The 15,833-nt window shown below is 28.1% G+C and overlaps 3 protein-coding genes across 4 annotated transcripts; 1 reads left to right on the top strand and 2 right to left on the bottom strand.

The window, feature by feature from the left end:
- Positions 1-3,667: 3,667 nt before the first annotated feature.
- LOC133785940 (uncharacterized) lies at positions 3,668-4,123 on the bottom strand. The gene has a single exon (XM_062225154.1). It carries the CDS (start codon positions 4,121-4,123, stop codon positions 3,668-3,670), a length of 456 nt encoding a protein of 151 aa, XP_062081138.1.
- A 945-nt stretch (positions 4,124-5,068) lies between these two features.
- On the top strand, positions 5,069-5,741 carry LOC133785939 (uncharacterized). Its single transcript, XM_062225153.1, has 2 exons — positions 5,069-5,305; positions 5,439-5,741. The coding sequence occupies exons 1-2, from the start codon at positions 5,069-5,071 to the stop codon at positions 5,739-5,741; spliced, it is 540 nt and encodes a 179-aa protein (XP_062081137.1).
- Positions 5,742-11,711: 5,970 nt separating this feature from the next.
- On the bottom strand, positions 11,712-13,934 carry LOC133783103 (uncharacterized). 2 transcript variants are annotated; one of them, XM_062222640.1, is made up of 3 exons: positions 13,775-13,934; positions 13,356-13,693; positions 11,712-11,978 (listed from the first exon to the last, which is right to left on the bottom strand). In XM_062222640.1, the coding sequence occupies exons 2-3, from the start codon at positions 13,643-13,645 to the stop codon at positions 11,969-11,971; spliced, it is 300 nt and encodes a 99-aa protein (XP_062078624.1). In that variant the 5' UTR covers positions 13,646-13,693; positions 13,775-13,934; the 3' UTR covers positions 11,712-11,968. The 2 variants fall into 2 exon arrangements, with proteins under 2 accessions (XP_062078624.1, XP_062078625.1); XM_062222641.1 differs by having other exon boundaries at positions 13,356-13,663; positions 13,775-13,933.
- Positions 13,935-15,833: the final 1,899 nt, after the last annotated feature.

Below are 15,833 nucleotides of genomic sequence, written 5' to 3'. Positions count from 1 at the left end.
TATATATTAAAACAAAATTGAGATATAAATAATGAGAAAAACTTACATTATCGAAAAAAATGGTGTCTTAATAGCATCTTTAATACTAGATATATATTTATTTTGAAAGATGTATATTTCAGATCAACACAACGAGTTGCTTTTTGAAATAATAAACATATTTATTTTCCTTATAACTAAACCTGATTTTTGTTATTCTAGTCACCACGTTGTAAACAATAACATGTTATTTGAAGATATTGATTCAAATTTGTTGGAAATGATGCATATTTGTTGTGTTTGCTCATTTAATTGAAATAATATTTTTGTATATTATATATTTAATATTTGATTTATTTATTAAATTCATATATCGTTGGTGAGATTGTATATTATATGAATATTTGACTTACATAACTCGTTACAATAGTATTTTATATTACTATATTCATACTGATAATATTAATTTTACTTTTATATACAATTCTTAACTATTTTTAGATTTTAATTAATAAATTTTTTTTCATTTTATATATTTTTAAATAGCATTTATTGTAAACCGTAAATAATGGGATGTGTAATCATGATTTCACATTCTACTATCTTTTTCACACTAAAATATAATATCTGCAAAAATATAAATCAATAACAATCGTAAAATAATATTAAAAAATAATATATATATATATATATGAAGATACATCATAAAAAAAAAAAGAATTGCCTAGGTATATGCGTTTTTTTGGAGTCCTATCACTTGATAATTAAAAAATATATAATATTAATTAATTTTATAAAAAAAATATACGAACTTTTTTAGTTATAGCGTTTAACATTTGCCACGTAACAATTTGAAAAATAAGAGCATCTCTAACCCATTACCTTATATATGGTGTTGCACTAACACCGAAACTAAGAAATCTTAGCATCATATTTTTTTTCCATTCCAATCACAACACCAAAAGTTACACCAAAAAATATATTATTTATTATTATATTATATTATTTTATCATTTATTTATTTAATTAATCAAATAAGTAAAAATGTCATTATTAATTACATGAAACTTATTTCATAAATATTAAAACTTGAAAATTATAATAACACATTACATTTTGCTATTTAAATATTACACTACTAAAATAAAATACATTTAACCCTAAAACATAACATACCATTGAAATATTAATTAAATTAAACTAATTTTCCGTTACTATATTCGTCCCACAAGTGTTCAATTAATGCATTTCGAAGTGCAATGTGAGCATCCTTATCTTTGATTTTTCTATGTCGAGCTAGAAATTCTTGAAATCGAGCATCGTGATGGACCCAAAATGGGTATGTTTTAAATATTTATAAATCGCAAGCGCACGAATCGTTCATATAGAATAGTGATCGTGTAAGCAAGGATGTCGAACCCAAAGGAGTTGTCTAAAATCGAAAATAAAACTATTTTAAATCAAAATTAATAAATTCTAACCTATCTCCAAAAATTGATGAAAATTTGAATAATGAAAATAAAAATAAAAGACAATAATATAGAAATTTAAGACAATATATATTACTAAATTAATAATTGCAAACAAGATGGTAAAATAAAGATTATTAAGATAATAGAATCCACAAAATATAAGTTCAATAATATTTAAAAGTACATTAATTCCCAAGTTTTAGTGATAGTTAAAATAAATTAAACTATCATTTTCTAAATAGATTTATAATTTTAAGTACAAATTACTTCTAAAAAGATAAGATTTTTCTTCACTTTTCAAAATTATAATTTCAAAGCATTTAGTGTAAATCAATCTAATGAAATAACAAATAAATCAATGAACATTATTTATAAGGCAAAACATAATATTTTTGTTCTAAACATGGATGTGTACAATTTAATGACACATCTTACACAAAGAATATTATGTTTTTGCACTAATGAAGAACAAAGTGTAAATATGTGCTAACAATCCAAAATACATGATATTTAAGATGAAAGAAGATATTTGAAGAAGAAAATTCCATAAACTTTGTTGCACAAAATGGGAAATCAACATACAAAATAAATACTATCTAGTTACAAATTGTTTCATCATCACCTTAATAATCTTAAAAAGATAGAAACTCATAACTAGGATAGAAATTACAAACATAAATAGGAAAATTTGGAGGAGAAACTCTCAAATTTTTCCTCTAAAAATACATAGAAAATAAACCAAAAAGAAGAAAAAGATGAAGAGAATAAAGAGGTTTTGAAATGTGTAGAATTTTTGGTATGGTAACCTCCTCTCTAAAAATGGACACCCTAAATCATTTATTTATAGCAAAAAATGAGGTATTAAAATAATCAATTTAAATTAATTTAATTGATTATAATATGGAAAATATGGGTAAATTATAGAGTGTAATAATGATGTTTTGGGGTAAAATGTATAGAATAGTTTAGGTAAAAAGTGATATTTTTAGACAAAAGGGACAATGTTTGGCTCAAGAAAATTGGGCATGCATGAGTTTGGTGGCTGTGACAGATAGGTTGCTGGCTGCGTGGAGAAGATTTGTGGTGGCAGGTGGCTGTTTGGAGGAGTTGTTGGGCTTGGACCCAAATGAGGCTGGCAGGCCCAAATAGATGCTGAGGCAGGGAGTGTGAGGAGACCGTGGCTGGTGGCTTTGTGGTCATTGGTGCTTGGCTGAAGAAGGAAATGCAGCTGGAGAGAGGCGTGAGGTGGCAAATGTTAGGCATGTGGGCTTCGGCATGGGCCTGGCAAGTGGGCTGGTGCTGCTTTGAGCCTAAGAAAGAAGGCAAAAATGCCACATTTTTTCTTGTCTTGCTTTCTTGAAAATGCCATATTGTCCTTCATTTTTCTTTCTTTTCAAGAGCATAAATTTCCTACAAAATAAATATAAAATAAATCATAATACAATATTTTCAACTATAAAATAAATCAATTTAATTCTTTGAAAATATTAATTATAACTTAATTTATATTTTACATTTAAGTTTAATAATACAACATTTTTTTACCACTAACTTAACAATAATAATTTAAATAATTAACTACAACATTTTACAACAAAATAACTATAAAAACACACAAAAGTATATAAAATCATGATAAGACTAATAAATTCAAAATTACTTAAAAACTTAATAAATTAATTAAAAACTCAAGAATTAAGCAACAATTAGCACATAAAAAGTGGTAAAATAACTCTATTTTGTAGAGTTATCACATCGTCATTACCCACCATCTCAACTTCTGGATTTGACACTTCGAACCGTTCTTCAATGGGTGCATTAAAGTCGCATTCATCTTCTATTATCATATTATGCATAATAATACATGAAGTCATTATATCATGTAATATCCTCTTATTCCATAGACACGCTGGTCCTGCCACAACGACAAATCTTGATTGCAATATTCCAAACGCACGTTCTACATCTTTTCTACATGCTTCTTGTTATCGAGCAAAAAATTGTTTCTTCGGGTCAAGTGGCTCACGAATGGTTTGAACAATAGTAGACCATTTTGGATATATACCGTCGGCTAAATAATAACCCATATTATACTCTTTTCCTTTAATGACATAATTAGCGGGTGGAGAAACACCCGCAGCAAGATCAGCAAAAAGATGGGACGCCTCCGACACGTTAATATCATTGTTAGATCCAGGTAGACCAAAATATGCATGTCATATCCAAAGATCATAGTCAGCTACAGCTTCAAGAATAATAGTCGGAGATCCACTACGACCAGCGTATTGTCCTCCCCAAGCCGTAGGACAATTTTTCCCTTTCCAATGCATACAATCTAAACTACCCAACATTCCTAGAAAACTTTGACTTTCACCAATGTGTAGTAGCCTTGCAACATTATCAGCGTTAGGTGATCGGAGATAGCAGGCTCCAAAGACCTCGACAACAGCACGACAAAATCGTTTCAAACTTTCCAAAGTAGTAGATTCTCCTATTTTGATGTACTCGTCGGTAGCATCTGCCGGTACACCATATGCCAACATTCGAAATACGGCTGTTACTTTTTGTAGACCCGATAACCCAAGCTTACCGAGTCCATCTCTTCGTTGGACGAAGTAATTGTCATGCCTTTGTACAACATCATAAATATGAAGGAATAAAGCACGATCCATTCAGAATCTTCGCGCGGAACATCGAGGCAGAAAATCGAGGGTTCTATGCAAAATCATCGTTGAAGAGATTGCGATCACCATTTTCTCAGTCACGGTTGACTACTATATGACCAGGAATTGAGCCCCTGTGTGACCCTTCGTTATTTTGGTGTTGAGCGATGCAAAAATTGTTGTTAGCAGTAATTTGACATACCACTTGTTTTTCTAGATCATCATAATAATCATCATCATCTGAAGAAGAAGAAGACGATGCCAAATAAGATGAACTACCATAATGAGAATTCATCTTTAGTCGTATGTGTTGTTGGTCTACATTAAGCCAATGTTTTATAGTGTAGATATTCACTATCTTCATATTTCAAATTATTTTGTCTTAAGAAAAGATACCCATAGCATTGTATTATCACATCATATTTTGTCTTAAGAAAAGATACCCGTAGCATTGTATTGTCACATCATATTTTGTCTTAAGAAAAGATACCCGTAGCATTGTATTGTCACATCGTATTTTGTCTTCAGATTTCAAATTATTTTGTCTTAAGAAAAGGTACCTGTAGCATTGTATTGTCACATCGTATTTTGTCTTCAGATTTCAAATTATTTTGTCTTAAGAAAAGATACCCGTAGCATTGTATTGTCACATCATATTTTGTCTTAAGAAAAGATACCCGTAACATTATATTGTCACATCGTATTTTGTCTTCAGATTTCAAATTATTTTGTCTTAAGAAAAGATACACGTAGCATTGTATTGTCACATCACATTTTGTCTTAAGAAAAAATACCCGTAGCATTGTATTGTCACATCGTATTTTTGTCTTCAGATTTCAAATTATTTTGTCTTAAGAAATCTAGCTTCAACATCCCTATATAATGGCATATTTTTCACATAAGATGACCACACCTCTTCAACATAGTTCTAAACCAACTTCTTTCTCTTTCAAAATGACTTTAATTCGAACTTTTTCATACTCAATTGAAGAAGATGTGCACTTGTGTCACAAGTATCTTGACATTTCTCAAAATCCAATCATAGGAATTAACCAATCCAAAGATCAGATGTGGGCAAGAGTTGAATTAGCATATCACTCTGTACAGTTTAGTAGTCAACCTCGACCGAGAAGATCTTTGCAAACTCGAATGACGACCATTCTTGCGGCAGTTTCAAAATTGAGGGGATGCGTTAACTAAATTGAAAATAAAAATCCAAGTGGTGCTTCACAAGAAGATATTGTGATTATATATTGTTATAGTTTATTTTTAGTTAGTAACTTATTTTTAATTTTATTGACAATATTTATTTATTATTCAATAGTTAAATCAAGATAATATGCTATCAGCACAAGATCCAAAGTACAGAAGAGGGTTCAAATTTGATCATGTGTGGTCTATTCTTAAAGATTGTGAGAAATTTACAAATGACAACACCAATTCACCAGCTAGATTCCAACAACAAGGTCGTAGTTTCAATTCCCCTCAATCTTGTTCTTCTGGCTTCGAATCACCGACATCGGCACCCACCGGTATGAGTTCATTTGATCTTAATTTGAATGATGAGGAAGTTCCTATTAATTTATCTGAAAGACCTATCGGTGTGAAAAAAGCAAAAAGAAAATAAAAAAGTGATGAACAATTTAAGAAATTAATTGACAAAGTCAAAAACTTGTTAACGTTATAGAATAGGGTAACTTTGAAAGAAATGAACTTCTGAGACAAAATGTTGATGTGGCTAGAATGAGAGAAGAGAATAAAATTTTATTTACGGATATGAATTCTATATCCGATCCAGAGTTTCGCCAATTTATTCAAAGCGAAAAGAGAAAAATTTACAGATCAAGAGCACAAACATCTGAACATGGAGAACAAGGAAAATGATCTCAATATCAGGGATCTCAATATCAAGCATCTCAGTTCCAAAGATCTCAATATGAAGAAGAACACAGAGAAGAAGCTGAAGATGAACATCAATGATCTCAAAATCCTTCACAAGATTATAGTCAATATTATGACTATCTTAGCGGAACTGGGAATAATTTTTAAAATGATTAGAAGTATGTCTTAGTTTGTCTTGTGTTCTATATATATATTGTTTTCCATTTTATGTTTGGTGTATTTGATTTTAATATTAGAATGCAAGTTTGTAATATTTTAATTATCTTTTGTATATTTAATCAATTTCAATGTTAATTTTATTTTCTTATAGTGTAGAGTAAGAATTTTCACACAAATTAAAATAAATTATATAAAAAATTAATTATGAAATATTTGAAATTTGATTTAAAAAATTAAATTATATGTGTATTTATAATTTAAAAAACCTAACATAAAATATAGACCAAAATAATACTCATATGTTTAAATATATATAAGATATAAATATATTTATCTTTAAAAAAAAATGTTTTGCCGTGTGAACAGTTCACGTCATATATGCCGTGTTACTGTTGACACACGGCTAAATGCATTTAACTATCCCGTTTGGTTGGAGGGATTTCAGCACACCAACCTCATATATATGGGGTAATCACGTTCAGTTGCGGATGCTCTAAGTAATAAACATAACAATAAAGTTTATAATTAATGTATAAAAAGGAAAAAATAAATATTATAAAATATCACAAATTTATTAAAAAAAATATTTATTTAACAAAAAGAAATCAAATAAAGGAGTTTGAGAAACTAAGTGTCTGATTGGTTCGCGATTAGAAAATTGTAATTTTGAAAAGTGAGATTCTGAAATGAAAATATGAATTTAGTGATTAAAAACATGTTTTCGAAAATGTGATTAGTTCAATGTCAGTAAACTGTTTTTGAGTTTTAAAAAACTGAATCTGTGATTGGTATTAAATTTGAAAATATAATAAAAACTGAATACGTGATTGGTTCAGCTGAAAGTAAAATTTAATTATATTGATAAATTAAAATTTAATAATAGTACATTGATTAAATTCATAACAATATTGTATTGTCATTAATTTTGAATTTTTTTCTAAATTAAAGTTATATTTTTTTAGGACATGATTGGTTAGTGATTTAAAAATTATATTTTGAAAAAATATGATCCTGACAAAATAATCTAGATTTAGTGTCTGAAAATATGTTTCTAAAAATGTGTTTGAATGCATTGTCCGTTAACTATTTTTGAGTTTTATAAAATTGAATAATTATTTGGTAGAAAATCTAACAATTGAATATGTAATATATATATTTTTTACTTTTGGTATAATAATAATTGAAGTGAATTTTTTATTTATTTATTTGTTGTAATTTTTATTTGATCAAATATGTTTATTCTTTGATGAATTTTTTTAGCAAATATATTGTAAATTAGAATAAAATTATATTCGATTGTATGCTTTTATAATTAATTATTTTACTAAATTTATATAAATGACTAAATTTTTTAAATAGAAGTAAATACAAAATAATCTTAAAAAAAAGTAGATTGACTTGTAAAAAGGACAAAAGAAAAAAAGATCAAGACAGTAAAAAAAATAAAAGAAAAGTAGCAAGAAAATAATTTAAAAAAAAAATAAATAAATAGGATTATAGTGAAAATATGAAATTTTCGTTTTCTAAATCCTTCAGTAGAATTGAATTTATTTTTGGAATTAGTTAACCAATCAAGTTTTTTTTTTAAGGTCCCACAACTTTTAATTTTTGAAAACATAAAATCATATTTAAATTCTATACCAATGATGCCCTAAACAACTTAAATAATATAAAAAAGAAACATAATAAAAATATCACATTCCAGGTAAAAAATAAATATTTATTTTAAAAAAATAATTCCAGTTAGGGACTTTGAAAAGCTAAACAATTTGTAGAATAAAAAAAATAAACATTATAAAAATATCACATATCACGTAAAAAAATAAACATTTACTTAACAAAAATAAATCAAGTTAAGGATTTTGAGAAACTAATTACTTGGAGAATAGACAAAGAAAAAAAAAACATATTCAATCCACATCTTAAAAGTACTAAAAACAACAATTAAAAATTTAAGATGCATATAAAATAAAATTTTCAGTCACGAAACCATTATGATTTACCAAAAAAATAAAACAAATTTAGTGAGTTAATGCAAGACTTTCAATCACAAAAGCACCATATAATCAATTAGTTCTCTAAACAATAATACTATTATTAAACACCGTTGTCATTTTTTTTTTCATACTATAGTAAAATAAACAAAAATATTTAAGTTAGACAAATATGTTATAATTCTACATTGTTTGAATAATTTTATGTTTATATTTTTAATAGAATTGCTTATTTTTTTTTTCTATATAATAGTTTGCAGATTAAACAATTCTAATTATACAATTTATTTTATTTTTTGTTTAATTGGTCGTATAACTTCATATAATTGTTCTTAACAATGCTCCAAAACACATAATCATTTTTTATGTAAATGTTTTTTTAACAATGTTACATTGAAAAATATATTTCTATGTCTGAGACCAATAATTATTCAAAAGATTTCAGTTTTTAACCTAGTAAATTTTCTTCCAAAAGCACATAATTATATGTTTTGCAGATAGCTTGATAAATCAAACATAGATGTATATTCATGCCAAAATGAAGATATAAGCAATGAGAAAAGCTTACCTTGCCGAAAAAAATGGTGTCTCAATAACAACTTTAATACTATATGCATCAATTTTGAAAGATGTATTTTTCAAATGATAAATATATTTATTTTCATCACTGTTAAACCAGATATTTTTATTTTTATTTTAATCACCACATATGCCACCAATACCATATTATATGTTGATGGTGATTTAATTTTTTTTTAAATGCCGCCTATTTGGTTGTGTATTTTCATTTAATATGAGATAATATTTTGTATATTACATAATTACTATTTTATCTATTAATTTAATTCCTATAACATTGAATATGTTAAGTTATATATAGATATAATAAAGAAAGTACCTGAATTGGTGGGATTATGTTTTTATAATTATATTTATTAAAATGGTATATATGGTATATAATTGTGTAAATAGTATGTGTGATATTATTTTAGTAAATTTTTTATTTTTGTCGTGTATAATTAAAATTTGCCCTAAAAAACAAATAAGGAAAGTGGTTGAATTAGTGGGATTGCATTTTTATAATTACTAGATACAAGTAACCTACAATATGTAAGTTTTGTTAGTTTTATTTATAAAATTTATTAATTATTTTTATTAAATTTATATTAATGTCATAAATTTTGAAATAAATATCTTATTTTTAATTAAATAATTTATTTATTTTTGTTTAAGTTTATGTTTGTTGTAGTTTTTGAATTTGACAGTGGCAATAAGAGATTTTATTTTTTAAGTTTATTCCTAATTTTTTTTTAAAAAGCAATTTATTGCTAATTCACAGTAGATTATTTATATGTTTAATATGATATTATTGTAATAAGTGAGTTTAAGTTTAATTAAATTTTATTTAAGTTATAAAACGTATGATTTTATTATTTTTAAATAATAATTATTAAAATATCTAAAAGATATTATATTTTAATTTGTTTAATTATTTATTATTTAAAATAATTATCATTGTAAAATATCTGAAAAATATCATATTTTAATTTGTTTAATTATTTATTATTTTTAAATAATTATTATTATAAAATATCTTATTTTAATTTTTTTAATTATTTATTTTATTTTATTTAAGTTGAAGTATTTACAAACTACCGTTAAATATAAAAATATTCTGTTAAATATAAGAATATTCTATTAAAATGAACATTAAAAAAATAAAAAATTGTTAAAACAAAAAATTTATGTTATCTACACACTTATTATATAGAATAGATGTTTATAAAAAAGGTATACATTGTATATAATTTTGTAAATAGTATATATATGATATTATTATAGTAATTTTTTTATGTAAGTAAATTTTTTGGCAAAATAACCTTTAAGGTCGTTCCTGTTGCTTAGTGTAAATTCAACGAAATTATCAAATTCTCTTTCAAAATGTAATGCCTCATAGTTGAATTGAATTTGGTGTTGGTGTTATGATAATAGATAAGCCTGTGCAGCGACGGAGGCACTTTAGGCTGAAAAGAGGCTTAAGCCCTCACTGATATTTTAAAAAAAAATATTTATATTATGAGTAATGATATATGCATCCAATATTATACACAGTGACGTGTCACTACTTTTTAAAACAGTGGGTCCTAATTTTAATAAATGTGATTGACTAGGTCAAACTGCCACATCACTGTGTGTAATATTTGAGTATATATTTTGGATGCATATATGATTACTCCTTATATTATATATGTGTGTTAATTTTTCTTTTTCTTCTTACTAAACATATATATGACTTTCCTTACACTTTTAAAGCCATCACTTAAACTAATTAAGTTCACTTACAATTTTGTAAGTAACAATCTATTTGTATGTTTTTATATGTGTATGTATACATCTTTGAAGGAATATCAAACTAGTTAAATTTTTTTAATTTAATATGAATAACTAAATATAATAGAGCATACATTTACTTATTATATAATAAAAAGATATAAATTTGTTTTTAAACCATATATATAAATTTATCATTTATTTTTACTCATATTAGTAATATTTATTCAAAGTTCAACCTAAGTTTCTGGCTACAAAGATGAGCTAAGTTTCTGGCTTCGTCACTTGAGCCATAATTAGACAAGGACAATCAATGAGTAGAAAGAACAAAAAAGTTGAATATTGTAAAGGACAAATTCTGAGTCATGTTTTCAAAGCAAACCAATTATCAAGACAGATAGTACGTTATGTCAAGGCATCAAAGATCATTTCAGCCATAATTCACTTTTAAGTACCTGTTAAAACAATTCATGAAAAAGAAGATGCTAATAAAGTTGCTATGAATTTAAACTTATTACGCAAAGGAATGAGATGGGACCATATATTTTGAAAAATTGAAAAAAGTTAAAATATATGAAAAATTCTCTACTTAAATTGTATTCTTTAAAGAATAATATTAAGCACTTACTAGAGGTTGCTACACATTTCTTGAATGCTCTTGAATGTGCCTGACATTTGTAGAATACTTTACTCTAAAATTTTCTAGAAATTTGTAGAACTAGATTACTCTAGAATTTCTTATAAGCATTTCTAGAAAACTTAAGTCTAGAACATTCTAGTCATGCTTGAGAAACAAGAAAATTTGTGTGGTTAATATTCCTTCTAGTAAAAAAAGAATCTAGAACAAGTAATTCTAGCCACAAATGTAAAATAAAGTAGCTACTATAATTACCCCATCATGGTTAGCAAATGGCGTACTAGAAACAACAAACCATCAATAAAACTCTACTACTTTCTATTATTTTATACTCTCTAAATTATAAACCTTACTCCTCCAAATCCAAATTTCGTCACTTGTCCACTCAACTACATCAACGATAATATCATAACCTGAGTAAATACTACTACTACTCATCAAACATTCTAAACTATAACAAATCATCACTATTTTATCTATCCTAAATTCACAAACCATCGGCACCAAATTAATCCCAAATTTACCAGTATTAGAGTATAGTGCTAAACAACACCAGTGCCTCACACAGCATTGCTCATTCTGAAAGTCATTTATTATTAAATGCATTTGAAGAACAAAAAAAAAACTCTACAAGTGCATGCTTTCCCATAAACAACAAAGCGCCAAGCAAATTTCAAAGCTGGGAGTGCCAATGAAGTTTAACTACAAAACGTTGAAAGTTTCAATATCCAAGAATAATAGGCAAATTCTGAACATGTCTTGAGGTATCTTCCGGAGAAACAACATTTATAGTCTCTGCTTCCCATCAAGTAAAAAACTCCAGCTCTAGTCTCATAGACCCCTGCAATATTCGAAGACAGAATGCGAGTACATATAAGCAGACTTAGAAGAATACATATGAAATGCAAGGACGAGGAAAGAAGTTAGAAGAGTTACTCTTTAATGAGTGAAGATGAAGACTATCAAAGTTTGGTAGACAAATCAGCTATTAATGAGGCATAGAGTTCTAATTTAAACCTATAATGTAAATATATGGAATTTCGACCAATTTTTCTTCTTTCAAACCCAAACTAAGAATCTAATCCAAAGCATCCCAAACTACAAAAAGAAATCTTATCAGTTCACTAGCACCAATTTAGACCTGTAAACAGACGGAGCTTTGGCCAATATATCTTCTTTAAAATCCTGGAATAAGAATCTAATCCACAAAAGGACCTGATACTAAACCTGGCAGTCTTGACCTCCAATACAGTTGTTCAGGCATAGAGGGCCTGACTCAACATTGTTTTTCACTCTGAGCTCTTCTTTGAATGCAGATACTAAGAATCTAACCAAAAGGACCTAAAAGTACTACACTACAAACCATATCTACAACTAAGCTCCAATTTAAACCTGTCAAAAGACGGATACTTTGACCATTATGTATTCTTTAAATTCCCAGAATACGAATTCAATCAAAAGCACCTATATTACAACTAGTAATTTCATGAGTTTTCTAACTAGTTTTGAGCATTCAATACATGCATAATTGCTTTTTTTTTTTATAGCTTTCTAGAGAAGAAAAAGACAGAAGAATGAAAAACGTTGGTGTGTCATTTGTATTGTATCCAAAGAATGAAGAAGAAAACCACCATACTCCCATAAAAACTTCTCATAATCTCATTACAAGATTGATCCACAAAATATAAATAAAAGTTGAATCCTACACAAGCAACAAGCCAAGCCATGATCAAACTAATTGAATGTATACAGGGCTACCTTCCATTCTTCGTATTCTGATTTCTGAAGACTAATTAGGAGTTCCCACAAGCTAAAAACAAGTCCAAACTATCCACTACTAATCCCATAGGGGGGTCATTTGTATTGTACCCAAAGAACGAAGGATAAAAACACCATGTTCCCATAAAAACTCCTCCTAATCTCATTATAAGATTGACCCACAAAATATAAACAGAAGTTGAATACTAACTAACTCAAAGTATGCAGGGATACCTTCCATTCTTTATATTTGAAGACTAAAATAGGAGTTGTCACAAGCTTAAAACAAGCCCTAACTATACACTGCTAATTCCATTGATGAACACCCAGTGTGTTGTTCTTGTTTACTGTAGTGAAACTTCGTAACAACACACTACATTCACTCAATTTCGGGCCCTATCAGCTACCAATTCAGATATATTAACCAATGAGACCCAAAATTATCAAATACTGAAAGTACCTGACTTTCTTGATGAGGATAGCTCGGAGCTTACGAGCAAGCTCTTGGGATCGAATCTTAAGCTCGAGGTTCTTCCGGGCCAAAACTCGCTTCTCTGAGTTCTTGATGTGATGAGTCTGCTCGTTCTTAATAAGTCGCTCGATCCCACTCGACTGCATCTTCCGCTGCATAAACGTTAGGGCACGCTCCAGGTTGCCGTTAAGCACCTTAACCCTAATTCCTCTACATTGTTGAAGTTGTTGATTCGGTTGTTTCAACAGGGTTAATGCCTGCTTCGCCACAGAGTTCATTTTAACAACTCGGTTGTTCTGAACAAAGAAATTGTGTGCTTTTCAAGACTAGATTTTCAGGGAAAAAATTAGTGAAAATTAGTAAAGCCCTCGGATTGATATTCTGTTTGAGAGAGAGATAGGGCGAACCTGACCGAATTAGGAGAAAACGAAGGAGCGGCGCCGTGGACTGACGGAGGGAGAGATTGAAAAACGAAGATTTAGAGAGATGTGTCGGAGCTGGAGCCGGAGCCGGAGATGGAGACGGAGTTGGAGGGTTTTGTGCGGCTGAGGCAAACTAAAGAAGTGTGAACTTTTTGTCAAAAAAAAAAGTGTGAACTTTTAATTTTTATTTTTTTAATCGAAAAAAAGAAGAGTACCACGTGCCAAATTAAGGCTTTTTTTTATTTTTTTTAGAGGAATGGAGGTTTATATATAAAAAATTATAATTTTATAATGGGAAATTTGTCATAATATATGACTTTTAAATATTAATAATGATGATAATTATACTTTTACTATTTTGTTTGAAAAATTTAATTAAAAACTACATAGTTTATGAGAAACTAATTAGTAATTACATATGACAACTTAAATTTAAACAAAAGCACATCGCACAAAGAAGGGTTAATATGGTAATTAACACTACAATACTACTCTAACATTAAATTAAACAAAGCTTCTTCAACTCAACATCTCTTCAGCAACGTCTCCATCTTCGGCAACACCTTCCATCTTCGGCAACCTCCGAACAACTTCGTTGCACTATAACATCGACATCCTCCGATCAATTCTTCTTCGACATCTCTAGTGACGTGAATCTCCAACTCCAATCAAGAAACAAGTTTGCAAAACTTGTTCTGCCCCAATTTTATTTTACTGCAACAATCAGAAGTTGCAGGCCTCCACCTGTCAAAGTAGCACAACTGCACTCTTCGGCATCCAATCAAGAAACAAGGTTTGTAAAAGTTTTATTCTGCCTTAGTTCTATTTTACTGCAATTTTCTTCAATTTCAAAGCTATTAAATTCCTAAATATTCTACTAATTTCGAAACTATTAATTTCAGAATTATTTCAGAACTATTCTATTGATTATAATGATAATGATGCGGATCACAATGTGTATTCTCAAATCACAACAAATTTATGAGCTAAAAAATCGAAAAAATTTATTTAAACCTACTGATATATGTGCATTGATTGACCAAAAATTGACAACAATCAAGAACTTTGTAAATTTTAGAATTTGTAATTTTCTTTTTCAATAAAAGTCATTTGATATTGATGTGAAGTTTAATTGCTAAAACATAGAAAGTGTTTTAATTGTGTATGAGATTACAAATTAAGGTAACCAATTACATTCCCTAGTTATAACCAACTAACTCCTTAAAATATTGCCAAAATTTGCTTCAATAAAAAATCCATATAAAATATAATTTCCAATTTATATAAATTCCTCTCATACCAATTCCATTTAAGAACATCTCTTTACAAAATCATTTCAAAGGTTTTAATTAATAGACTAATACTTTTTCTACCAGCAATTATACATGGAACCCAAAGTGTGTTTGTTCCAGGCAGACTGATAACGGACAATGCATTGATAGCCTGTGAGTGCTTTGTAATGACCCAACTACTCTAGACTTTTGGACCATTAACGAAACTATACATACTAACCTTAATAAAACTTACATTGCGAAAATACCATAACTTTATTAAGAAACTTGTAAAAATAAGAGTTAAAACTTACATAATTCAAAGCAGGATATGAGATCCCATTGTTTTAAAAAGAAAACATAGCTTAATTGAAATAAAAAGAGATTACATAAATAGGTGCGGAAAAATACACATAAACCATAAATAAAAGACTACATCCTCGAAATCGAACTCTCGACTCCTTGAATCCATTCATCATCGATACACATTCTCCCAAGCATCCACGAATCTTACCGCCATTATAGCTATTTTCCTGCACATATAAACAAAAAGGAATGAGCCTAATGCCCAGCAAGGAAAATCTACCACATAGTTCGTATACATAAATTTCATAAGAAACATAAAAACATAACATTACACTTATTTCATATACATACTATAATGGCCATTATTACTTGGGGTCCCATAGACTAAACAAGTCATATGCCCATTAGATTGGTGGGGTCCTACTAGCTAAGTAGGTCATATGCCCATAATCTATTTGGGGTCTTGT

This window comes from Humulus lupulus, chromosome 6, assembly GCF_963169125.1.
Source record: "Humulus lupulus chromosome 6, drHumLupu1.1, whole genome shotgun sequence".
NCBI lineage: Eukaryota > Viridiplantae > Streptophyta > Magnoliopsida > Rosales > Cannabaceae > Humulus > Humulus lupulus.
This window is presented reverse-complemented; position numbering and strand designations above follow the sequence as displayed.

Coding starts and splice junctions, on each gene's coding strand:
- LOC133785940 (XM_062225154.1), bottom strand. CDS start 4,123: ATGGATCGTGCTTTATTCCTTCATATTTATGATGTTGTACAAAGGCAT.
- LOC133783103 (XM_062222640.1), bottom strand. CDS start 13,645: ATGAACTCTGTGGCGAAGCAGGCATTAACCCTGTTGAAACAACCGAAT.
- LOC133785939 (XM_062225153.1), top strand. CDS start 5,069: ATGACTTTAATTCGAACTTTTTCATACTCAATTGAAGAAGATGTGCAC. Junction 5,306..5,438: donor TTTCAAAATTGAGGGGATGC/GTTAACTAAATT, acceptor ATTATTCAATAG/TTAAATCAAGATAATATGCT.